This window comes from Chionomys nivalis, chromosome 22 (genome assembly GCF_950005125.1).
Source record: "Chionomys nivalis chromosome 22, mChiNiv1.1, whole genome shotgun sequence".
Lineage (NCBI taxonomy): Eukaryota > Metazoa > Chordata > Mammalia > Rodentia > Cricetidae > Chionomys > Chionomys nivalis.
In genome coordinates this window covers 47390476-47411541 of record NC_080107.1, presented here as the reverse complement: position 1 = coordinate 47411541, position 21066 = coordinate 47390476, and the positions used below count along the sequence as shown (strand labels likewise).

General features: G+C 51.8%; 2 protein-coding genes across 2 annotated transcripts; both read left to right on the top strand.

The window, feature by feature from the left end:
- Nucleotides 1–10298: 10298 nt before the first annotated feature.
- On the top strand, nt 10299–15702 carry Lcn2 (lipocalin 2). The gene is made up of 7 exons (XM_057754760.1): nt 10299–10504; nt 11006–11145; nt 13496–13575; nt 13720–13842; nt 14029–14130; nt 15197–15223; nt 15530–15702. The coding sequence occupies exons 1-6, from the start codon at nt 10367–10369 to the stop codon at nt 15214–15216; spliced, it is 603 nt and encodes a 200-aa protein (XP_057610743.1). The 5' UTR covers nt 10299–10366; the 3' UTR covers nt 15217–15223; nt 15530–15702.
- A 2044-nt stretch (nt 15703–17746) lies between these two features.
- Nucleotides 17747–20915, top strand: Bbln (bublin coiled coil protein). Its single transcript, XM_057754762.1, has 2 exons — nt 17747–17953; nt 20471–20915. The coding sequence occupies exons 1-2, from the start codon at nt 17875–17877 to the stop codon at nt 20641–20643; spliced, it is 252 nt and encodes an 83-aa protein (XP_057610745.1). The 5' UTR covers nt 17747–17874; the 3' UTR covers nt 20644–20915.
- Nucleotides 20916–21066: the final 151 nt, after the last annotated feature.

Below are 21066 nucleotides of genomic sequence, written 5' to 3'. Positions count from 1 at the left end.
TTTTACAGTTGGGGAAAATGAGGCTTCAAGGAGAGTTACCCATGTTGCTTTAGACCCTGAAGGGTAATTTGGGGAAGCTGGAAGGGAGTTTGGTGGTTTAATTGAACAGTAGGGACCAACACCATCCGCCTCTGCTGCTGCTACTGTCTTGATGTGACCTATTTACAAAGCAAATCGCCGGATCAGGGTCGGGGGCTGGAGAACCGTAGGCGCTCCTGTTGCTTTTGATGAACCCCAGTTTGCCCACCTGTGATACAAGAGTTAATGAATGGCATCTCCTGCAGACCCTACCACCCCCACACTCTGACTTGTGTTGGAATGAGAGCCTTTAATCTCAGTCCTCAGGAGGCTGAGCTAGGTATGAGTTCGAGACCAGCCTGGTCTACATAGCAAGCTCCAGGCCAGCCAAGGCTATATAGTGAGACCCTATCTTATCATCATAATAAATAAATAAATTGAGATATGAATGAGGAGAGGCTGAGAAGTCAATGCGGCTGGTTCCTGGGGGCCCCTGTTTTTACCTAACAGACAACTGTGCCATCATAGCAGAAGATGAGCCAGCCTTTGCCGAAGAAAGCCATACTTGGCGCTCTCAGTGGAGACACTTGGTAGAGTTCTTTTCTCCTCATGGCGTGTTGTCCAGTTCTCATCTTTTTTTTTTTTTTTTTTTTTTTTTGGTTTTTCGAGACAGGGTTTCTCTGTGGTTTTGGAGCCTGTCCTGGAGCTAGCTCTTGTAGACCAGGCTGGTCTCGAACTCACAGAGATCCACCTGCCTCTGCCTCCCAAGTGCTGGGATTAAAGGCGTGTGCCACCACCGCTCAGCTTGTCCAGTTCTCATCTTGCCACCCTACCCTTGAAGGTACCTCTGCGCTGCCTCTTCATTCTAGCTACAGACTTCAAGCTGTAGCCAGCACAGGGCACAGTCCTGCTCGGTGCCAGGGGACCTGGGCTGAGGAATCAGCTTTGGATTCACTTGGTGTGGGAGGTCCTTCTGTATATGTGTTGCTTTTATTGGTTAAAGAATAAAGAAATTCTTAAAAACAAGTCACAAACACAACTAAAGTTAAAAAGGGCTGATAAGATGGCTCAGAGGTTAAGGGTACTGGCTGTTCTTCCAGAGGTCCTGAGTTCAATTCCCAGTAAGCACATCATGGCTTACAACCATCTGTAATGAGATCCCGCACCCTCTTCTGGCCTGCAGGCATACATGCAGACAGAACACTGTGTACATAATTAATAAATAAATCTTAAAAAACGAATCACAAACAGAACTAAAGTTAAAAGGGGGCTGGAGAGATGGCTCAGAGGTTAAGAGTATTGCCTGCTCTGCCAAAGGTCCTGAGTTCAATTCCCAGCAACCTCATGGTGGCTCACAACCATCTGTAATGGGGTCTGGTGCCCTCTTCTGACCTGCAGGCATACACACAGACAGAATATTGTGTAGATAATAAATAAATATTTTTTTAAAAAAAAAAAGAATAAGGAAACTGCTTGGGCCTGTGGCAGGGCAGAATAGAGCTAGGCAGGAAAACTAAACTGAATGCTGGGAGAAAGTAGGCAGAGTCAGAGAGGCACCATGTAGCCTCAGGAGACAGATGCCCAGAAACCTTACGAGCCTCATGGTAAAATATAAAATAATGGAAATGGATTGATTTAAGATATAAGAGCTGGCTCAGTAGTTAAGAGCACTGGCTGCTCTTCCAGACGTCCTGAGTTCAATTCCCAGCAACGTCATGGTGGCTCACAACCATCTATAATGAAATCTGGCGCCCTCTTCTGGCATGCGGGTATACATGGAGGCAGAATGTTGTATACATAATAAATAAAATCTTTAAAAAAAAAAAAAGATATAAGAGCTAGCTAGTAATACACCTAAGCAATTGACCAAGCAGTGTTGTGATCAATATAGTTTCTATGTCATTATTTTGGGTCCGGGCAGCTGAGAATATATAAGCTTTCTCCGCCTACAGTCACTCATTCAACCAGATGCAGCCTTAGAAGCCCCAAGCTGATGAAATTTCAGGGAATATTATAGAAAGGAGGTCCTCAGCCTAGGTTGAGAGATACTCTTTCTGTCCATCTCTAGACCCCAAATGATCTCTGATAAGAGCCCGGCCCTCTGATCTTCTCTTTCCCTCTGGTCTTTCCCTGACTTCTGGCCCTAGTGTGATCTCATCTCAGGACTCAGCAAGTAAGCATGGCTTCTTCCCTTATGGTCATGTGAAACCCATCCCAGATATGGTTGGATGTCTGTGTCTCTCCCAAGTCTGTAAACTGCAGCTGAAGAAAAGTGTGGTTCGAATTGCATCAATTAATCAGTTTCCAGGAGTGGATCAGTGCTTTAACTACAGGACCCCAGAGAGCAAGCTAAACCGCTTGCTCTTTCTGTCTTCTTCCCACACGAGGACACCAGGAGGAGGCCAACCCAACATATAAGGACACGGGGAGGATGCCAACTGGAAGGGACTGGCTGGACACCAAATCTGTTGGCTAGCTTGCCCTTGAACTTTCCAGCCTCCAGAGCTGTAAGAAAGAAATCTCTTGTCATTTATCTAGCCCTCTGTCCCTGCCGTTTTTGTTAGGGTAGCAGGAATAGATGAAGCTGTGACTTCAGGCCAACTCCACCCTGATTCCAGGCCTGGGTTTAAATCTGCCATTTCCACAATTGAAACATTGCCCAGAGCCTACCATCCACCTCAGTGTATACGCCCCATGGTGCCACCCTCGTTCCCGGTCACTTTCTCATCTTCTCCCTCTGCCTCGGTAGCCAAGTAGGAGCCCAGGAGTCTTGCTGTTCACTCCAGGCTCTCCACCCCCACTCTGTGTCTCCCGAAACTGTCACCCTCAGACTCCATAGGGCCGAACTGATTCTCCCACACAGCACCTACCCGACAGCTGGTCTGCTACAGAGTGAGGCTAGCTGAGAGGAGCCAAGCTATCTCGTCACTCAGGAGGCAGAGACAAATGGATCTGTGAATTTGGGTCTAGCCTCGTCTACATAGTGAGTTCTAGGGTAGCCAGGGCTACATAGTGAGCCCCTGTGTAGAGGACCAGCTTCAGCAAAAATACCTCCTGCCAGGGTGCAGGCGTGGGTGTAATGGATTAAGATTAAGATGCTGCAGGATCCCGAATGGCTGCAGCGGGCAGCGGCCATGAGACCTGCCCCCAAGCAAGGGGGGAAGGGGGAGCAGGTAACCACCATGAGAGCCCCAGAGCAGCCAGTCCCAGATGCACGAGACCACACCACAGGTCTCCGCAGGTCTTCCAAGGCAGCTGGTCCCAGGTAGGGAGCCACACGATGGACGAGAGACAGACAGACAGATAGACAGGCCATGCAGAGTAAGGTTGGATATTTATTTTGTGGATTATGGAGGGGGAAAGGAGAAGGGGAGAAGAGCAGAGAGGCAGAGGTGTGGGGGGAGAGAAGGGAGAGACAGAAGCTGCCTCTTTGAGAGGGAGGCTGAAAAGGAAGAGACTCAAGCTGGAAGCTGAAGACCAGCTCGCCTCAGCAAACTGGAGGGGGGAGTGGGCGTGGCTCGTCTCTTAAAGGGACAGGACAGATCATTACAGTGGGGATTTAGAAATATAGTAAAGAATATGAAGACACAAATGAAAATAATGAAATGGAGAAACGCATAGCATAGTATCAGGAGGGAATTCCAGTGATATTGCCCATGTTTAATTTCCAATTGCTTTAAATACCACTGACCCCAAAAGGTAGGAGTAAGACAAAAGGCTGCATTAACACAATACAAGGAAATGAACATACCAGTTGAAGGTCGGGTTACATCCGTCATTAAACATTCTGATGCTAGAATAAGACAAATCAGCAAGTCATGCTCATGCCCTAGACCAAAACACTCTGTAGGCAAACCACTCCTTGAGTGGAATCCTATGTTCTCTCCATAAAGGAATTGGACCCTTAGTCAGATTCTTAGACTTTCGTTTAAGGTAGGAACACATCTACTTCCCTATTCCTGAAATACAAGGTCTGGATTTAGCTACACCTGTTGACAATAACCTTGAAAGACCAGAACTCTCTGAACTAAATCTAGGTAGGATCTTTGAAGGAACTAGAGGTGAGTTCCAACTCTCTGACCTTTGGTCAATGTGGAAGTAGGCTCACATCTTCCGGCCTCCTCACCCCTGCGTAAAAAAAAAAAATACACATAAAGAAAAATAAAGAAGCGGGGCGGTGGTGGCGCACGCCTTTAATCCCAGCACTCGGGAGACAGAGGCAGGCGGATCTCTGTGAGTTCGAGACCAGCCTGGTCTACAGAGCTAGTTCCAGGACAGGCTCCAAAGCCACAGAGAAACCCTGTCTCGAAAAACCAAAAAAAAAAAAAAAAAAAAAAAAAAAAAAAAAATTAAAGAAAAATAAAGAAAAGAAAGAATCCAAGCTATAAAGACTATTTACTGCATGCTTCCATTTCACTAAAGGTTGATATATTTTTATTTTGTGTATATGTGTAGTTTTGCCAGCATGAAGGCTGTGTATCATGTTCATGCAGTACCTGCAGAGGCCAGAAGAAGCAATCTGATCCCCTGAAACTGAGTCACTGACAGTGGCTAGCCATCGCGCTGGTGTTAGGAATCCAGTCGGGATCCTCTGCAAAGTAACAAGTGTTCTCAACTGCCGAGCCACCTCTCCAGCTCCAGCTCCTGTTGGTAATAGAAATGGAATGTTAACTGGTCTAGGGAGATTGGAAAAGGCTACACCTAGAGAACATGATGATGGGGACCCAGGCAATGAAGCTGTAAGATGCTAGAGGCTTGGAGGAACGGAAGGGGAAAGCCCTGGCCACACCCTGAGTCTGCACAGAGTAAATTTAATCGTTTTAAAAGTATTTACATACGGGACTGGAGAGATGGCTCAGTGTTTAAGAGCACTGGCTGCTCTTCCAGAGGTCCTGAGTTCACTTCCAAGCAACCAGGTGGTGGCTCACAACCATCTATAATGAGATCTGGTGCCCTCTTCTGGCCTGCAGGCATACTTAAATTTACTCATTTATTTGGGGTGTGTGTGTGTGTGTGTGTGTGTGTGTGTGCCTGTAACTTTTGGGACTTAGTTCTCTGCTCTACCACAAAGGTAACTTGGGATATCAGGCGTGGTGGGAAGCAGTGAACCACCTTGCCAGCCTTTTCTTCTTTTAAAGACAGGGTCTTACACTATAACCCACACCTTGTTGGAATTTACCCAGGTTGACCTCCAGTTCATGGCCATCTTCTTGCCTCAGCCTGCCAAATGCTGAGATTAAAAGTGGTTACAGAGTGGACTATTTTATTTTATTTTTGTTTGTGTACGAATGTGTATGTGTTGGGGGCGGGGGCTGTGTGTGAAAATGTCGACAGGGACAACGTGGGGGCAGTCCTCACTTACCATCTGTTTGAGATGTTCTCTTCTTTGTTGTATAGGCCAGGCTAGCTGGCCCATGAGCGTCTGAGGTTTCTCCTCTCTCTGATGCCCATCTCACCACAGCAGCAGTGAGACTGCAGGCATAGGAGACCACACCTGACTCTTCTGTGGCTTCTAGGGATTCAAGTTTGGATCTTCATAATTACACAGACAGCGCTTTACGCCCTGAACCATCTCCCTAGCCCCCCGTGCACAATGCTTCTCTGATTTCGGACTTCTGGATTTTGGAAGATGTGATTCTAAGGCACAAAACGCGTTAACTTATTGCAATTTGATGATTAGGGAAACTCACCCTTTCCCAATCGCAGAAGCCGTTGGTAGGAAATACACTGTTTTGAAAAGTTTGCTCTTGAGAGAAGGCTGAGTGTGGCTAGCGTTGGATCCATGGATGGAGAAAAAGGTGGGCCAACACGGGAGGCCATAAGAAGTGAGGAGGAAGTGGACTTAATCTACGGGACCCAGAGTAGCATGGAACGGGGAGGCCCAGTGGTATCTGAGGTGACCTAGGGGGTGAAGTAGAAACCAAGGAGCCGTGTGCTGCCTCTGGGTGACTAAGGCCGAGCCCCTCTAGAACAGCACTGGGACTGTAGTCTCCCGTCCCAAGGCCCGAGGAACTCTGGGTCCTATGTCCTCTGCCTGTCCATCACACCAATACAGAAAGTTACACCCTGAAACCCGGAAGGGATGGTAGTCACTCTGGCCTGAGCCCTGTCCCCAGGAACTCACTTGTCACTCCACTCCCCTGGTACAGAAGGACTCCAAGAAGTGCAGTAGCCGGGCCAAGGCCGAGATCTCAGTGGCCATTGTCAGCATGGCTCTTACCTGTTCCTGGTGCCAACTTCCCTGGTCATTGCCCATCTCTGCTGGCTCAGGTCAGCCCCATCCCCTTGTAAAGCATTCAACACTGACCCTGTGGAGCCTGCCCCATCCTTGCTGCCTGTCACAGCCTCACCCATCCCTCTTACTTGGGGGCAAGTCTCAGCCATTGAGACCACGGGACAAACAGGGTGGTAGAGAATGGTGTTGTTTGTCTCAGAGAACCCAAGGGTCCCCCAGTAAGGGTACCCTGGTTCTGGAGTTGGAGACACACTTGTAGACACCTAGTCTAACCATCCCAGCATCCAGGTGGTGCACTTTCCTGACCTGACCTGGGCTCTCGGGGCACAAGGAAAAGGCAGCCTTTTAGGAGGAGCAGCCTGTCCTTTTGCACAAGCATCCTCTGAGTGTGTCCATCAGAGGCCCTGGTCAGCTAAGGCCTGGGAAGCAGGGAACCAGAGCACAGGGCCAAGAAATGGCTGCCGTGGGCATGTCCCTTCCTTGTGCAACTTGGGGTGCCAGGGGCAGGTGTCTTGTCTAGTACCAGCATCATGCCAGGCAGAATCACCCTGCTCAGGTGAGCCCAGTAGCCACCCACTGCCTCCTGGATAGCTGGTGCCTGCCGCAGACCCTACCCAGAGCTGTGGCCTTCAGTCCCCTGCACCTATGGTCATGTTGGCCTCTCACCTACATAGGCATCCATGCTCTGGAACAAAACACAGGGTTACAGAGGAATGAGCTCATGAGGCCCCACCTCTCCCTAAGGTTCTATGGGCAGTTGATGGTTGCTGAGTTCCTTTTCTTTTTTGACAGGTTCTTGCTATATAGACTAGGCTAGCCTTTAACTCACTGAGTTTAGCTTGCTTCTGTCTCCCAAGTACTGGGTTTAAAGATGTGCATTATTACAGCCAGTTTTAGAGGTATTTATAGGCCGGGCGGCGGTGGCGCACGCCTTTAATCCCAGCGCTCAGGCAGCAGAAGCAGGCAGATCTCTGTGAGTTCAAGGCCAGCCTGGTCTATAGAGTGCATTCTAAGCTAAGGATGGAGCCCTGGGCACACTAGGCAAGTGTTCTGCCACTGAGAGAATCCCTAAGCTCTCTCCAGGCTCTCTTGCCTCAGGTCTCCTCCCAGGCAGCCCTGGCTTCTGAGAAGCTGATTTGGTAGTCCTACATCCTTCAAGCTGGTCTGCAGTCAGGGCTGGAGGGCAGGGCTGTGTTAGCCCCAGCCCCTCATGGACACCATGGTATTCAGTTTCTGGACACCAGATCACGACGTCCCTGAGATACAACAATCTAGAAAACACATCAAGTGGATTAGACCCACTAATGGTGGGGTTTCGGAGCAGCTAGAGTTCTCTGGGTCTATGACCACAGAAAACACAAGTGTGAACCACACATGTGGTAATCTCAGCACTTGGTGGGCTGGGCAGGGTCACAAACTTGAAGCTAGTCTGGGCTACCTACTAAAGTTAGCATCAGCCTAAATTACACTTTGAGACCTGGTATCAAACTATATAATTAAGAGAATCAGATGGTGTGGTTGGTGATGCGTGCCAACACTCCAGATAGAGGCAGAGGTGGGAGGAAAACGAACGAGAAGACAGACTGGGTGGGAGACGGAGGCTGGGGATGAGAAGCTCAGAGTCGCCTTTGGCTACATAGGGAACTCGAGGCCAGCCTGGGCTATATGAGATCCTATTTCAGAGAAAGGGGGGTCTGGGAGACCTAGCAGAGTCCTGGGGGAATTGAACACAGCAGGAATCAACAGACAGGCAGGAGGTGGTTGTGTGTCTTGTACCTGGAGTGGTCAGCCTTTGACACTGGCCCAGGGTCCTGAGCTAGGCCATCTCCCCTTCACTCTTAATTCTGACCCAGAACTCTGCCCCCTGGTTCATACTCTAGAGTTCCACTGGTCAGGCAGCCCCTTGGTTTTCAGAGTCTAGAATATTCTACCTAACTCCTCTGAGATTCTGGGATCAGTCTTTCCTGACTGAAAATTCTTGGGGGCTCTGTCCATACCTGTTTTCCTGACACCCAGTTGTCACCAAAGACTCTAGGGTACCTTTTTTTAAACATATATATTATAAAAACTATATACATACATACATATATACATAGACATATAAATACATATATGTGTATGTATATACATATACATTATATGTATACATTATATATATATATATATATTTGTTTGTTTTAAGACAAAGGTCTTGAAATGTAGCCTTGGCTTGCCTCAAACTCCTTTGTAGACTAGGCTGGCTCAGCCTTGAACTCATAGAAGTCCCCCTGCCTCTGCCCCCCAATGTTGGGCTTAAAGGCACGAGTCACCACACCTGGCTTTCAAGAATACCTTTTAGCCGGGCGGTGGTGGCACACGTCTTTAATCCCAGCACTAGGGAGGCAGAGGCAGGCGGATCTCTGTGAGTTCGAGGCCAGCCTGGTCTACAAAGGGAGTTCCAGGACAGGCTCCAAAGCTACAGAGAAACCCTGCCTCGAAACACCAAAAAAAAAAAAAAAAGGAAATACCTTTTAAACTAAAATGTTTAGTAAATTAGAAAGTTGTTTTTTTTTTTGTGCTGTTGGGGATAGAACCTGGGTCCTCCCCCGTGCTAGGCAAACCCTCCACCTCTGAGCTGCCTCCCCAGCTCATAGATACCTTTTAAGGTCACAGAAGCTAGAAGGGGTGGATCCCCTAGGGCTGAGATTGAAGGGTGGGGAGGCCACGGGCAACTCAAGAGCAATAGGATCTGATGGCCACATAGTCCCCACAGCTTGGCTCAGCTTCGCTTCCTCCCTTTCACCATCCAGGGACTTGAGGGGACAGATCTAGTGGTGGAGTCTCTCTGACATGGGGTCAGGGGTCAGGCCGCATCCTACTTCTCATTTTTGGATCCCTTCCTAGTGCTCTCCCTTCCCCAAGGGCTAAAGGTTGGGGGTGGAGGCCAGTGGATGATCAGTAAGCCATTTCAGTCCTGTGCAGGGCCAGGGGACTTCAGCCTCAGGTCAGATGGCTCTTAAGTGAGCCTTCTCGGGGTGGGGGTCGGGGACAGTACAGTCCCTGAGGTTCATCACTTCCATGGAAGCCGGCCAGGCCTCCAGTGAGGACATGGCTTCCCTCAGGACTAGGCCTCAATCAGCTCAGGAGGGGCTAAGACCCCTGACGCCGGGCCACTGGGTTCCATTACTCAGAGGGATCTTCCCAATGGCCTTTCAAGGACAATCTTGCCTTCTCCTCCAAAGTAACCGGAATACGTTGGGCTGTGTGGAGCCGTTCCTTCCTCCCACACCCACTTTCCCAAGTTTGCCTCCTGCAATCTCCTTATCCTCTGAGGTGAGCTGGCACTGTGGTTGCAGCCCTCGGCCTGGAATGCAGCCACATCTAAGGACTGTGTGGCACAGGAGGGGGCAGCCCCTGAGAGTTCAGCTGCCGCTCTGTCCGATCCCGTAAATGGTGGCGGGGTCATGGGAAAGTGGAGGGTTTCAAGGTATTGGACACTCCCAGACCAGTCTTTCTGACACCTTACACCGTGTGCCAAGGCCAAGTGTGAGCTTGGCAAGCTCAGAACAGGTTGTCCCATTTTCTCTGTCTAGAACGTTCACTCTCGGCTGCCCCACTCTTCCCCAAACAAGGAAACTGCACAGGATCTGGCAGCGTGGGGCATTTCTGGTTTTAGCAGGTGTGGGCGCAGGGAGAGGCCTTCACCACACACACCGTCTGGAGTTTCTGATGTGCTAGGACTCCTAGGGGCCGTGGGGCTGGGAGACGGCCCAGATCTGAGCTGTTGACCCAGTCAGGGCCAGCTAGACAAAGGGGTACAGACAGTGCCCTCATGCCTGCCAGACTCCAGAGCTCTGCCAATGTCCCTCCTGTCCCCTCCCCTGCTGTCCTCCCTGTCACTCAGCCTTGCACAACCCTGACCTGGGGGAGAAAGGGACAGAAATCTTGCCAAGTATTTCAACAGGACATGCCGGCAATTGCCTCACGCTTCCTGGACTTGGTAAAGGATGGGTTTCCCCAGTGCCCCCCCATAACAGGGGGCTGGCTGCCTGGTGGCCCATAAAGAGTGTCCCTGGGGAGTCCTCCTCAATCTCTTCCTCCTCCTACCTGCGGGACCCAGTAACTGCTGAAACCATGGCCCTGGGTGTCCTGTGTCTGGGCCTTACCCTGCTTGGGGTTCTGCAGAGCCGGGCCCAGGACTCAACTCAGAATTTGATCCCGGCCCCATCTCTGCTCAAGGTTCCCCTGCAGCCAGGCTTCCAGAAGGATAAGGTAGGGACCTGGAAGGGCAGCTGCAGGAGGGAGCAGGGGAAATGGGGAGCAGATGGGAAGAGAAGCCAAAGACTTCACGGACAACACTGGGTAGGATGGATGAAACTCTGGGAGACCAGGGTCGGGGTTCGCTCACGATCACCGCGTGTCCCAGTGGAAGCCACACCTCGTTCTGCTCTGACAGTCTGGGGGAACTTCACCGGTCTATACCTCCTCTTCTGTAACCCCCATTGTCTGTGTAAGGTGGGCAATCTCTTTAGTCAGCTCTGCCCGAGGAGGAAGTAGAAGGCCACCAGCCCCTTGCCCAGGACCACCCCATCCTCCAACTCAGGCCGACTCCACCTAGGGTCTTGCCTGGCCTTGGAGAAGTCCAATTCATGCCTGTGTCTGGAGACAGACCCTGCCACTCTCCAGCCTGCCTGAAGGCACCAGCAGGACCGGCGCAGGAGGAGCAGCCATGTGCAGCCATCCCTGGCTCCATCTGTCATTAACCCCTTGCAGTTTCAGGGGAGGTGGTATGTTGTGGGCCTGGCAGGCAATGCGGTCCAGAAAGAAGATGAAGACCGCTTTACCATGTACAGCACCATCTACAAGCTGCAAGAGGACAACAAGAGCTACAATGTCACCTCCATCCTGCTCAGGTGAGGCCCTGTCACCTCCATGTCACAGCCAAGGACTTGGTCCATTTCTTGCTCGTTCCTTCCCTTCATTCCTGTCTTCTGTCAGATGAGGATGGACATACAATCCACAGAAGGCAAGAGGGAGAGAGCTGGGGAGACAGCTCTGTCCATACAGTGTGTGCCGCGTAAGCAGGAGATTCTAAGTTCAATTCCCCCCGAGTCAATGAAAAGAGGCTGGGTGTGATATCTTAGCCCAGTGTGTGTGTGTGCGCGCGCGCGCGCGCGCGCAACCAGGATCCCTTAATCCAGTCAGTGAACTCTGGTTTAATGAGAGACCTTGTCTTAAAAGTAAGGTGGAGGGACTGGGGAGATGGCTCTGTGGTTAAGAGCACTGGCTGTGTTTGCAGGGGACCTGGGTTTGATTCCCAGCATCCATGTGGCAGCTCACAACTGTCTGTAACTCCAGTTCTAAGGAATCCAACATCCCCTTTTTTGTTTTTTGTTTTTTCTTTTTTCGAGACAGGGTCTCTCTGTGTAGCTTTTGGAGCCTGTCCTGGAACTTGTTTTGTAAACCAGACCGGCCTCGAACTCACAGAGATCCACCTGCATCTGCCTCCTGAGTGCTGGGATTAAAGGTGTGTGCCACCACCACCAGTTGGTTTGGTTTTTTTGGGACAGGATTTCTTTATATAGTTCTGGCTGTCCTTCCTGGAATTCCCTCTGTAGACATGGCTGGCTTGAACTCACAGAGATCCACCTGCCTCTGCCTCCTGAGGGCTGGGATTAAAGGCTTGTACTACCCCTGCCCAGACCAACATCCTCTACTTACCTCCATGGTCAGAACATTACATAGACATACACGCTGACAAAACACTCATAATAATCATGCACATAACTGGACCAAACCCAGGACTTTGCACTTGCAAGGCAAACACTCTACCTCTGAGCTAAATCTCTAATACCAATAATAATTTTTTTTAAATATTTATTTATTTATTATGTATACAATATTCTGTCTGTGTGTATGTCTGCAGGCCAGAGGAGGGCACCAGACCTCATTACCGATGGTTGTAAGCCACCATGTGGTTGCTGGGAATTGAACTCAGAACCTTTGGAAGAGCAGGCAATGCTCTTAACCACTGAGCCATCTCTCCAGCCCCCAATAATAATTTTTAATAAAAAAAATAAGGTGGAGGGGGCTGGAGAGATGGCTCAGAGGTTAAGAGCATTGTCTGCTCTTCCAAAGGTCCTGAGTTCAATTCCCAGCAACCACATGGTGACTCACAACCATCTGTAATGGGGTCTGGTGCCCTCTTCTGGCCTGCAGGCATACACACGGACAGAATATTGTATACATAATAAATAAATATTTTAAAAAAAAGTAAGGTGGAGAGTGATGGAGGAAGCCACCAGACATTGCCCTCAGGTCTCCATATGCACACATAGACATACATCAAAAAGAGAATGAGAGGGAGAAGGGGCATTGAATCCAGTCTTTAACCCTACCCGTGGCCTCTATCCAGGGCCTCTGGGAAGGTGGCCTTGAAGGAGACAGAAGTGTGCACAGCAGGAGCTGGTGGGCCCTGTGCCTTCGAGATGCAGTCAGCCATTGGGATGGCCACCCGAGCAAGGGTTGATGGGCAACCAGGAGTGTGGTAGTTTCTGGGGCGCTTCACCCTGTGCCAGAGCTCGGTCTGGGGCTCCTGCAAGGGCAGTCCTGGCTCAGCTAGAGCACGGGAGAATGGGGGAGAGTGCCACCAGAGTGGGAAGAACAGGGAGAGTGAGGTGTGGGGGGGGCGTCCATTGGGGAGATGACAGCGGTGGGGCCAGGGTGTCGGTTGGGGAGAGGGCAGCCAGGGCTCACCACCTGCAGATCTGGGTAGCTGAGGAGCAAAGGTAGATGAAAGGCAGGTTTGGGGAGCTCAGCTGTGGAGGACAGGATTGAGTGGGATTGGAGGAAAAGCCGAATATGGCCTAAGGGCTTGAAATGTGATGCTTAGCTTGGAGCAGGTTAGCAGCTCAGAAATAACTGCCGAGGGGGCGGCAGAGAGGGAGCAAGGAAAGGAGTAGGGCTACTTACATGGGGCCTGGATTGTGTGTGGGGAGGAGAGGTCACCCCACAAAGGCACCGGGAAGAGGATCTGTACATTCTGGGGACGGGTCTCAGCGGGGTCAGGCAGGGAAGACTCAGAGGGGGAAGGCCCAGGAGCATCTAAGATGGGTAGGTGGGGCTTCCTGCCAGGTTTGGGGACAGGCTATTACTGGTTGGATGAACAGGGGTGGAGGACACCAGAATTCTAACCACACTACCCCAATCCACCGGGCATTCCAGCCCGTGCCACACCCTTGCTCACTCCCGGCTCTCCCACAGGGACCAGCGCTGTGACTACTGGATCAGAATTTTTGTTCCAAGCTCCAGGGCCGGCCGGTTCACCCTGGGAAACATTCGCAGTGAGTCCTGAGAGGAGTGGGGCCCTTGCCCCTCTACCCAGACTCTGTAATGGGGAGAGCCATTCTGAAAGTCGGGTAGAAAGTACTAATGCCCGCTTTCCTCTTCTTCAGGGCAGAACCCTCACCTGTCCTTCTCGCCCGCAGGTTATCCTCAGATACGGAGCTACAATGTACAAGTGGCCACTACTGACTATGACCAGTTTGCCATGGTGTTTTTCAAGAAGAGGACTTCTGGAAACAAACAGTACTTCAAGGTCACCCTGTACGGTGAGTCCTCGGCTGCCGCTTAGGGACTCAACTTCCAGTTACACTCAAGGTTGGGATCTCACAGTCTCAGCCCAGGGAGTGGTCTCTCTGCAGACCTCCACGGATAACAAGTCTGAGACCTCACTTGCTAGTTCAGTGATACGTATGGAGTGTCCCGTGACCGCTCTCTGCTGATCTTGGTTGCAGGAAGAACCAAGGAACTGACTGATGAACTAAAGGAGCGTTTTGTCCGCTTTGCCAAGTCTCTGGGGCTAACAGATGAGCACATCATCTTCTCTGTCCCCACCGGTAATGGCCAGCTGGGGAGAGGGGAAAGGGACGTGGGGATGTGGGGACTGTCCAGGCTGATACCTGCCCACCAGAGAAAGGGAAGACAGGTCCCTTGCTCTAGCCACCGGGATCCACCTTGAGGTCTGGAAGACTCTGTGACACCCTGCGGTCTGTGGAGTCCTTAGGGATCCCTGTTGTAATAAGAGCAGCGGGGCTGCGTCCCCGGCACCCAGCCGCCCGCATGGCTAGCTTATGCCCCGAAATAATTACACGGAAACTGTATTCTTTTAATCACTGCCTGGCCCATTAGTTCCAGCCTCTTATTGGCTAGCTCTTACATATTGATCTAACCCATTTCTAATATTCTGTGTAGTACCACGAGCTGGCTTACCAAGAAAGATCTTAACCTGCGTCTGTCTGGAGTGGGAGAATCATGGCGACTCACTGACTCGGCTTCTTTCTCCCAGCATTCTGTTCTGTTTACTCCACCCACCTAAGGGCTGGCCTATAAATGGGCCAAGGCAGTTTCTTTATTAAATGAAAGTAATTCCTCCATCAGATCCCAGCCCTAAGTTTTCCTTCTGCCAGTTGACCCAGAACATTCCCAGATGAGGAAACCTGGTCCATGTCCAAATACCCTCAGCAGTGCTGCCCCAAGCCACTTCTGCCTACAGCTGGAACCTTGAACAAACAAACCAACAAACCTTGAGCCTTGCTGTCTGGGGCCTCTCCCCATCCCATGACTTGGGAGACATCTTGTTTTCAAGTAGCCTGGGCAGGAGGCTCCAGTCAGGTCACACAGAGCACCAGCTGAGATGCTACCAGGGCCCAGCAGATAAGCAGGCAGAAAGCCTGGGTACACGATCCGCTAAATACCTCCCACCCCTGCCCTTTGGCAGTCCTTTGGGTCTTTCTCTCGTGTCGTCTGTTCCACATGGGTCCTTTTGCTGTCCCAAACCTGAAAGAAGTCCCAGATCTTTTGTAGTTGGGCTAGTCTGGACCTGAGGAAGCACAGGTTCCTAGTGGCCAGACATCACAAATGCATGCCCCCGTACTCTCTTCTGATGAACTTTCTCTCCTACAGACCAATGCATTGACAACTGAACAGGCGGTGAGTGTGGCTGGGATGGGCAGGGGCCAGGTGGGAGGCCGGGGCATAGGGGACAGGGGTCTCCAGCCTGTGGCTGGATGGGATGGGCAGTGACCCGGTGGGAGGCCAGGGCATAGGGGATGGGGGTCTCCAGCCTGTGGCTGGCTGGGATGGGCAGCGACCTGGTGGGAGGCCGGGGCATAGGGGATGGGGGTCTCCAGCCTGTGGCAGGATGGGATGGGCAGCGGAGGCCAGGGTGTAGGGGATGGGGGTCTCCAGCTTGTCTACGCTCTTCCCCTGAACGGTGGTGTTCTGATTCTGCTACAGTTTCTCAGGTGCTTCCTGCCTGTCCCCAGTCCCATCTCTCCTGTTGCTGAGAGCCACCTGGTTACCCTGCCAGCCACAATACCAATGAGTAACAGATGACTCTTCTTATCTGGGCAGCACTGCCCACCCACCTGCCTCAATGGCACCCCCTTGTCTGCTAAATAAACTCATGTCCCAAGTTCTCTGAGTCTGTGCTGCTTAACCCCATAACAATGAGGGGAGGGGGGCAGAGGGTGGGTTCACACCAGTGTTAGTCCAGCATGATGGTAGGACTGCAGAAAGAAGGCTCAGGGAAAAGAAGGCTCCAGAACTCCAGCCTCGCCCCAACTTCCACCATCGTGACCACTAACTGCCCCAAGTCCCTCCTGTACAGAACAATATTACACTCGCTGCTGTTTTGGCTTGGTGCCCCCAGCGAGGGCAACTCAGCTCCTCCGTGCCTTGTCTCCAATGGGCATCTTGCACTTGGCCACCTGCATAGGTCCCAAAGGGCAGCCCCTCTGGAACTGGGAAGTTGGGAGAGCCTGGAGGGGGAATGTGGAGGTACAGACACCCCACATTCATCCCTACCCTGTGATTGCTAGGAATCTGCAGCCATTTCTCTTCCCCCTTCCCAGAATACATGAGCTTCCAAATGAACCCCTTTCCCACCTCACACACAAACGCTGGCCTTTTCACCTTGACTGAAAAGAGAGGTGTGTCAAGTGGCGAACAGCCACACCCACAGTCCTGCAGGGGGCAGCACAGACCAGAGACCCAGCTCAGCAGAAAGCGTTGAAATCTGGGCTGGACTTAAGGAAGAGATCTGGCTGACACAGGCTGAGCAGCCAGGGAGGGATGGAGGCAATGTTCAAGTCCAGGAAGGTTCCAGATGGAGAGAGGTACAGCTAAGACCTACTGGTTAAAGCCTCAATGACTAGCAAGGAAAGGAAGCTACACCCCACATACTTCACTCCTGGGTTCCAATTTGAACACAGATCTAATTTCTTTCTTTCTTTTGGATCAGAGTCTTACTATGTATCCCTGGCTGGTCTGGAACTCTATGAAGAGCAGACTGGCCTTGAACTCATAGAGCTCTACCTGCTTCTGCTTCCAAAGGGCTGGGATTAAAGGCATGCATCACCATGCCCACATTATTTATGTATGTTTATTATTTATTTATGTTTTGCCTACCTATATGTACGTGAACCACATACATGCCATAGTTCTCATAGAGGCCAGAAGGAGGAGTCGGATCACCTGGAGCTGAAGTTACAGAGTCATGAGCCACCATAGTGGGTGCTGGGAGTTGAACCCAGGTCCTTCAGAACAGACAGTGGGTTTTGATTTTTCAAGACAGGGTTTCCCTGTGTAACAGTCCTGACTGTCCTAGAACACGCTCTATAGACCAGGTTGGCCTTGAACTTCCAAAGATCCGCCTGCCATCTCTGCCTCCCAAGTGCTGGGATTAAAGGTATGCACCATCACTGCCCAGTTTATTTTTTACTTTTAATGATATGTGTTTTTGTCTGTCTGTCTGTGGTGCACATTGAGTGCAGGTGCTTGAGGAAGTCAGAGGCATTGAATTTTCCTGGAGCTGGCATGCTTTATTTATTGGCATTGGTCAAACAGACTGGCTTCACATCTACTGTCCAGGCTGCAGTCTGGTCTGATTTCTAGCCATAAGTGTAGTCTTTGAGAGCCGGAAGAGAAGAGATAAGGCCAAGATAGGACACGGTTGTGGGTCATCTCGGCTGCACCTGGAGGAGATGGGAAGAATGCGGATTCCTTGTGACTGGGAATAAAGTTCTCGAAGCTATATAAATCCTTGGGAGAGCCGGGTGGTGGTGGCGCATGCCTTTAATCCCAGCACTCGGGAGGCAGAAGCAGGAGGATCTCTGTGAGTTTGAGGCCAGCCTGGTCTACAAGAGCTAGTTCCAGGACAGGCTCCAAAGCTACAGAGAAACCCTGTCTCGAAAAAAAAGAAAAAGAAAAAAAAGGGACGAAGGCAGCAGAATGGAGCCTAGTAGAAGTCTCAAGCTCTAGCGGGCCAGAGTTTCTACTGCCTTGCTTTCAGTGAGTGCGCTTGCTCCCGAGGTCCAGCGGCCAAGAGACAGAGGCAGCGAGGAAGTGAGAGGAGGAGCCTGAGAGCGGGCGGGGGCGAAGCCCCGCTTGAGGGCGTGGCTTGCGAGGCCTCGGGGCAGGGCTCTGGGCGGGGCTCAGGGCGGGCCGGGGTGCGCCGCTGCATTCCACCCTTCCGGCCCGGCGTTCCATCAGCTGCTTGCACCTTCCGCCCAGCGTCGGCTTTCCGCGCGACGGTCGCCAAGTTCCATTTTCGCGTTGCCTCTGCGGTGCCCGAGCCCGCAATGTCGGGCCCCAACGGGGACCTAAGCATGCCGGTGGATGCGGGCGCGGAAGGCGAGAATGACAGCTTCGGGGAAGCAGGTGACCGGGGCGGGGGCGTGCTGCCGAGGCTACCTTTGCTTTGCTAGGATCTGGAATGGGACCGGGATGGAGGTGTGTGTGAGGGACTGAAGAACCGTCCCACCCCGCCCCTGGGTGGCTCTGGAGTTGTCCCCACAGCCGCCTCGGAGGCTATGACGAGCGAGCGCTAGTGAATGGATCCCTGGACACAGCAGTACCGGGGAACTGTCGCTAACCAGCCATGGTTACATAGGGGAAACTGAGGCAGCGTCAGAGAAGCTTGTCAGTTTGAGATTTGCTTCAGCCACTTTCTTCGCTGAAGGGGGGGCGGGTCCTGCTTGGCTCTCTGCAGGAGGGGTTGGCCCGGTGGGCGCCCCACTGTGCTGAGTCAGCACCCCAGCCTCCTGGCTTTGCTGGTGTGACCTGCTTACCAAGCACTATGTTGGGTGCACAGCACTGCGGAAGCACCTCAGGGGAAGCATGAGCCCACAGACTCCTTTTGCACGTCTGGGAACCTCAGTTTTCCCATCTGCAATACTGGGCACATTGGTGTTTCCTGTATCGGGATGTGGTATTAAAGGGCAGGACGGAATGGAAAGCGGTTAGACTCTAAGCTTCCAGCGTACAAGTTCCTTCTGAAAGTGGACAGTGTTTGTATTTTTTTTCTTACCATAGTCAAGCCTTACCGAGAGAGCAGGTCTTGTGCAGTAAGGATGGAGTATGCTTTTGCTTTGTTATAAACGCTTTATTGACCTGTAAGTCATACAATAGATTTTACCACATAAACCGTACAGTTCTGCAGGCTTTCACTGAATTCCCAGCATATCCATTGGCACAACAGTTTCAGAATATTTTCACTACCCGGGTTCTGCTCTTAATAAAGGTTGTCCTCCAGCTGGAGGCAGGTGCTGTGCAGTGAGTGCTGGCAGTCATGGTGGGAACATCATGAGGGGACTCGGTGAGGGTGCGGTGTGACCCCAAGTGGACACTGAGATGGTGAGGTGCAGGCTATCTGACCCAGGACAGGAGCAACGGCTAGGGAGCACCCTTGACATCGATGAAGGCACCGCCTCTCCTCACCCCTCAGCTAGCCTGCCATGAAACCGGGAAGGATGGGTCTTAACAGCTATCGTTAAGTTCTTGCTGTCGCCAGACCCCAATTGAGCTCTTGGTGTCCTGGAACCTCAGTGTCCCCTACTCCAATAAGGAGTTGCTGGGGTACAGACCTTCAGGGTCTCTGACCTTCAGGTATGAGTCTTGGTCCTGCCACCAAGCAGCTATGGGAAGCTGTTCTGGTTCCTTCCTTCTTAGGCCTGTTTCCCCATGTGTACCATGGGGGGTGGACTTTAAGATCCAGCAGCCTTCAGAGGCTCTATCCTTTGTAAGGGATGCCCTTTCTGGGAACCATCCCCTAAAGGCATATCCCAGACACCCTCTCTGGGCCTTTTTCTTAAATCCACCAGCTACTTCCCCTTTGGTCCCATGCTGGCAGCTGAGTGTTTCTGAGTCATGGCTGGCGCAGAACTGGGTCCCACAGTGGGCACAGTCCCAGACCTTGGGTCCTGAGGGACATAGGATTGCCAAGAGGCAGGTTAGAAGTTGCTGTAGAGAAAGATGGAGAAGACTCCGAGGAGGAGGTGTTTGAGCTGGTCCTTGAAGGGCTGTTGTGGTCGATGAGTTCTAGATGGTAGACAGCTGAGCAAGAGCAGGGACTGGAAAGTCAGAGCTGCATTCATTCATTCACTCATTCATTCAGTAAGTGCTTATTTGTGTCGTCGAGGGCACTGGGGAAACAGCAGAGAACACAAGACCTGTCACCTCTCCCAGACCTTTATAACTGAGTATGAGGTGGAGTCCAGACTATCATCCAGCTCGTCGGAGGGGAAAGCTTTGCAAATTGGAGGCTAGAGACTCAGGCAAAGGCCTGGTCCAGTGTGGGACACCGGGAGGGCTCCCTTTGGTGATAGCCATACCGAGACTTAGATGAATGGTATTCATCCCAGAGGGAAAGACAAGGCCACCCAAGACATTCTGACATTCCAGGCAGAGCCATCAGTACGTGCAGAGGGCTTGAGACGGGCTAAGCCAGTGTGAGGGGAGAAGAAAGAGGTGGGAGGGAGAAGGGGCTAAAGGGGAAATGGGCTGGGTCTGCTCCAGGGTCTGGAAGCTGCCGGACACTACTGTGAAGGCAGAGAGAGCCGCAGAAGGGCTGGAGGTCAGGCCATGGCTAGACTGCAGCTTTTGATTGCCCCGCTTTGGAACACGGATGTCTAGGGAGCTATGGAAGGAAATGCAGAGGAAGCTTGGCATATGATAGGGCCACCAGCCAGGACACTGGCAGACTGCGCCAGGACCACACTGACCCTACAAGAAAGGTGTGCGATGGATGATTTCTGTGACACTTGTGGTACCTACTCATTTTCTGCACGGGGACACTGAGAATCAGAAAGGTTGGGGAGAGCTGGAGGCACTGGGTGTACTGTCTGTCAGCCCTGAGGAGACATGGGACCTTCCCTCTGTCTTTTCCCTTCCTCCCAGAGTACGCTGCCATCAACTCCATGTTGGATCAGATCAACTCTTGTCTGGACCACCTAGAGGAGAAGAACGACCACCTCCATGCTCGCCTCCAGGAGCTGCTGGAGTCTAATCGGCAGACACGCCTGGAATTCCAGCAACAACTCGGGGAGGCCCCTAGTGATGCCAGCCCCTAGGTGCCGGGAGCCCCAAACTGGGTCCCGGCCTCGCCTCTCTAGGTCATGTTCTGGCCTGGGTAGATACCACTTGGCTTAGACACCATCTCAGGTACTGGCCTTCAGATCCCCCAGTGGGTCTACCCGCCTGGACCAAGCCCCACTGCCCCATCATCCCTTCTGGAGCCAGGTGTGGTCCTACAACTCACTCACTTATCCGCCTGCCCAGCTCCGGTCTCTTTCCCCTCCACCCTGGATTGAGTGTCCATATTAAAGAGATCTCCCACACCATTGCCCCTCTTGCCTCTTTATGTCAGGGTAGGGGCCCCAGTAGCCACTGGGGGCGGATGGAGCAGACTGAGGCTCCTGGGCCACGCCATGGGGCTGGGGTTTTTAGCCACTTTTCATTTCTGATGCAAAGGATACAGGCAAGGTCAGGGCTTC

Coding starts and splice junctions, on each gene's coding strand:
- Lcn2 (XM_057754760.1), top strand. CDS start 10,367: ATGGCCCTGGGTGTCCTGTGTCTGGGCCTTACCCTGCTTGGGGTTCTG. Junction 11,146..13,495: donor GTCACCTCCATCCTGCTCAG/GTGAGGCCCTGT, acceptor GCTCTCCCACAG/GGACCAGCGCTGTGACTACT. Junction 13,576..13,719: donor CACCCTGGGAAACATTCGCA/GTGAGTCCTGAG, acceptor TCTCGCCCGCAG/GTTATCCTCAGATACGGAGC.
- Bbln (XM_057754762.1), top strand. CDS start 17,875: ATGTCGGGCCCCAACGGGGACCTAAGCATGCCGGTGGATGCGGGCGCG. Junction 17,954..20,470: donor TGACAGCTTCGGGGAAGCAG/GTGACCGGGGCG, acceptor CCTTCCTCCCAG/AGTACGCTGCCATCAACTCC.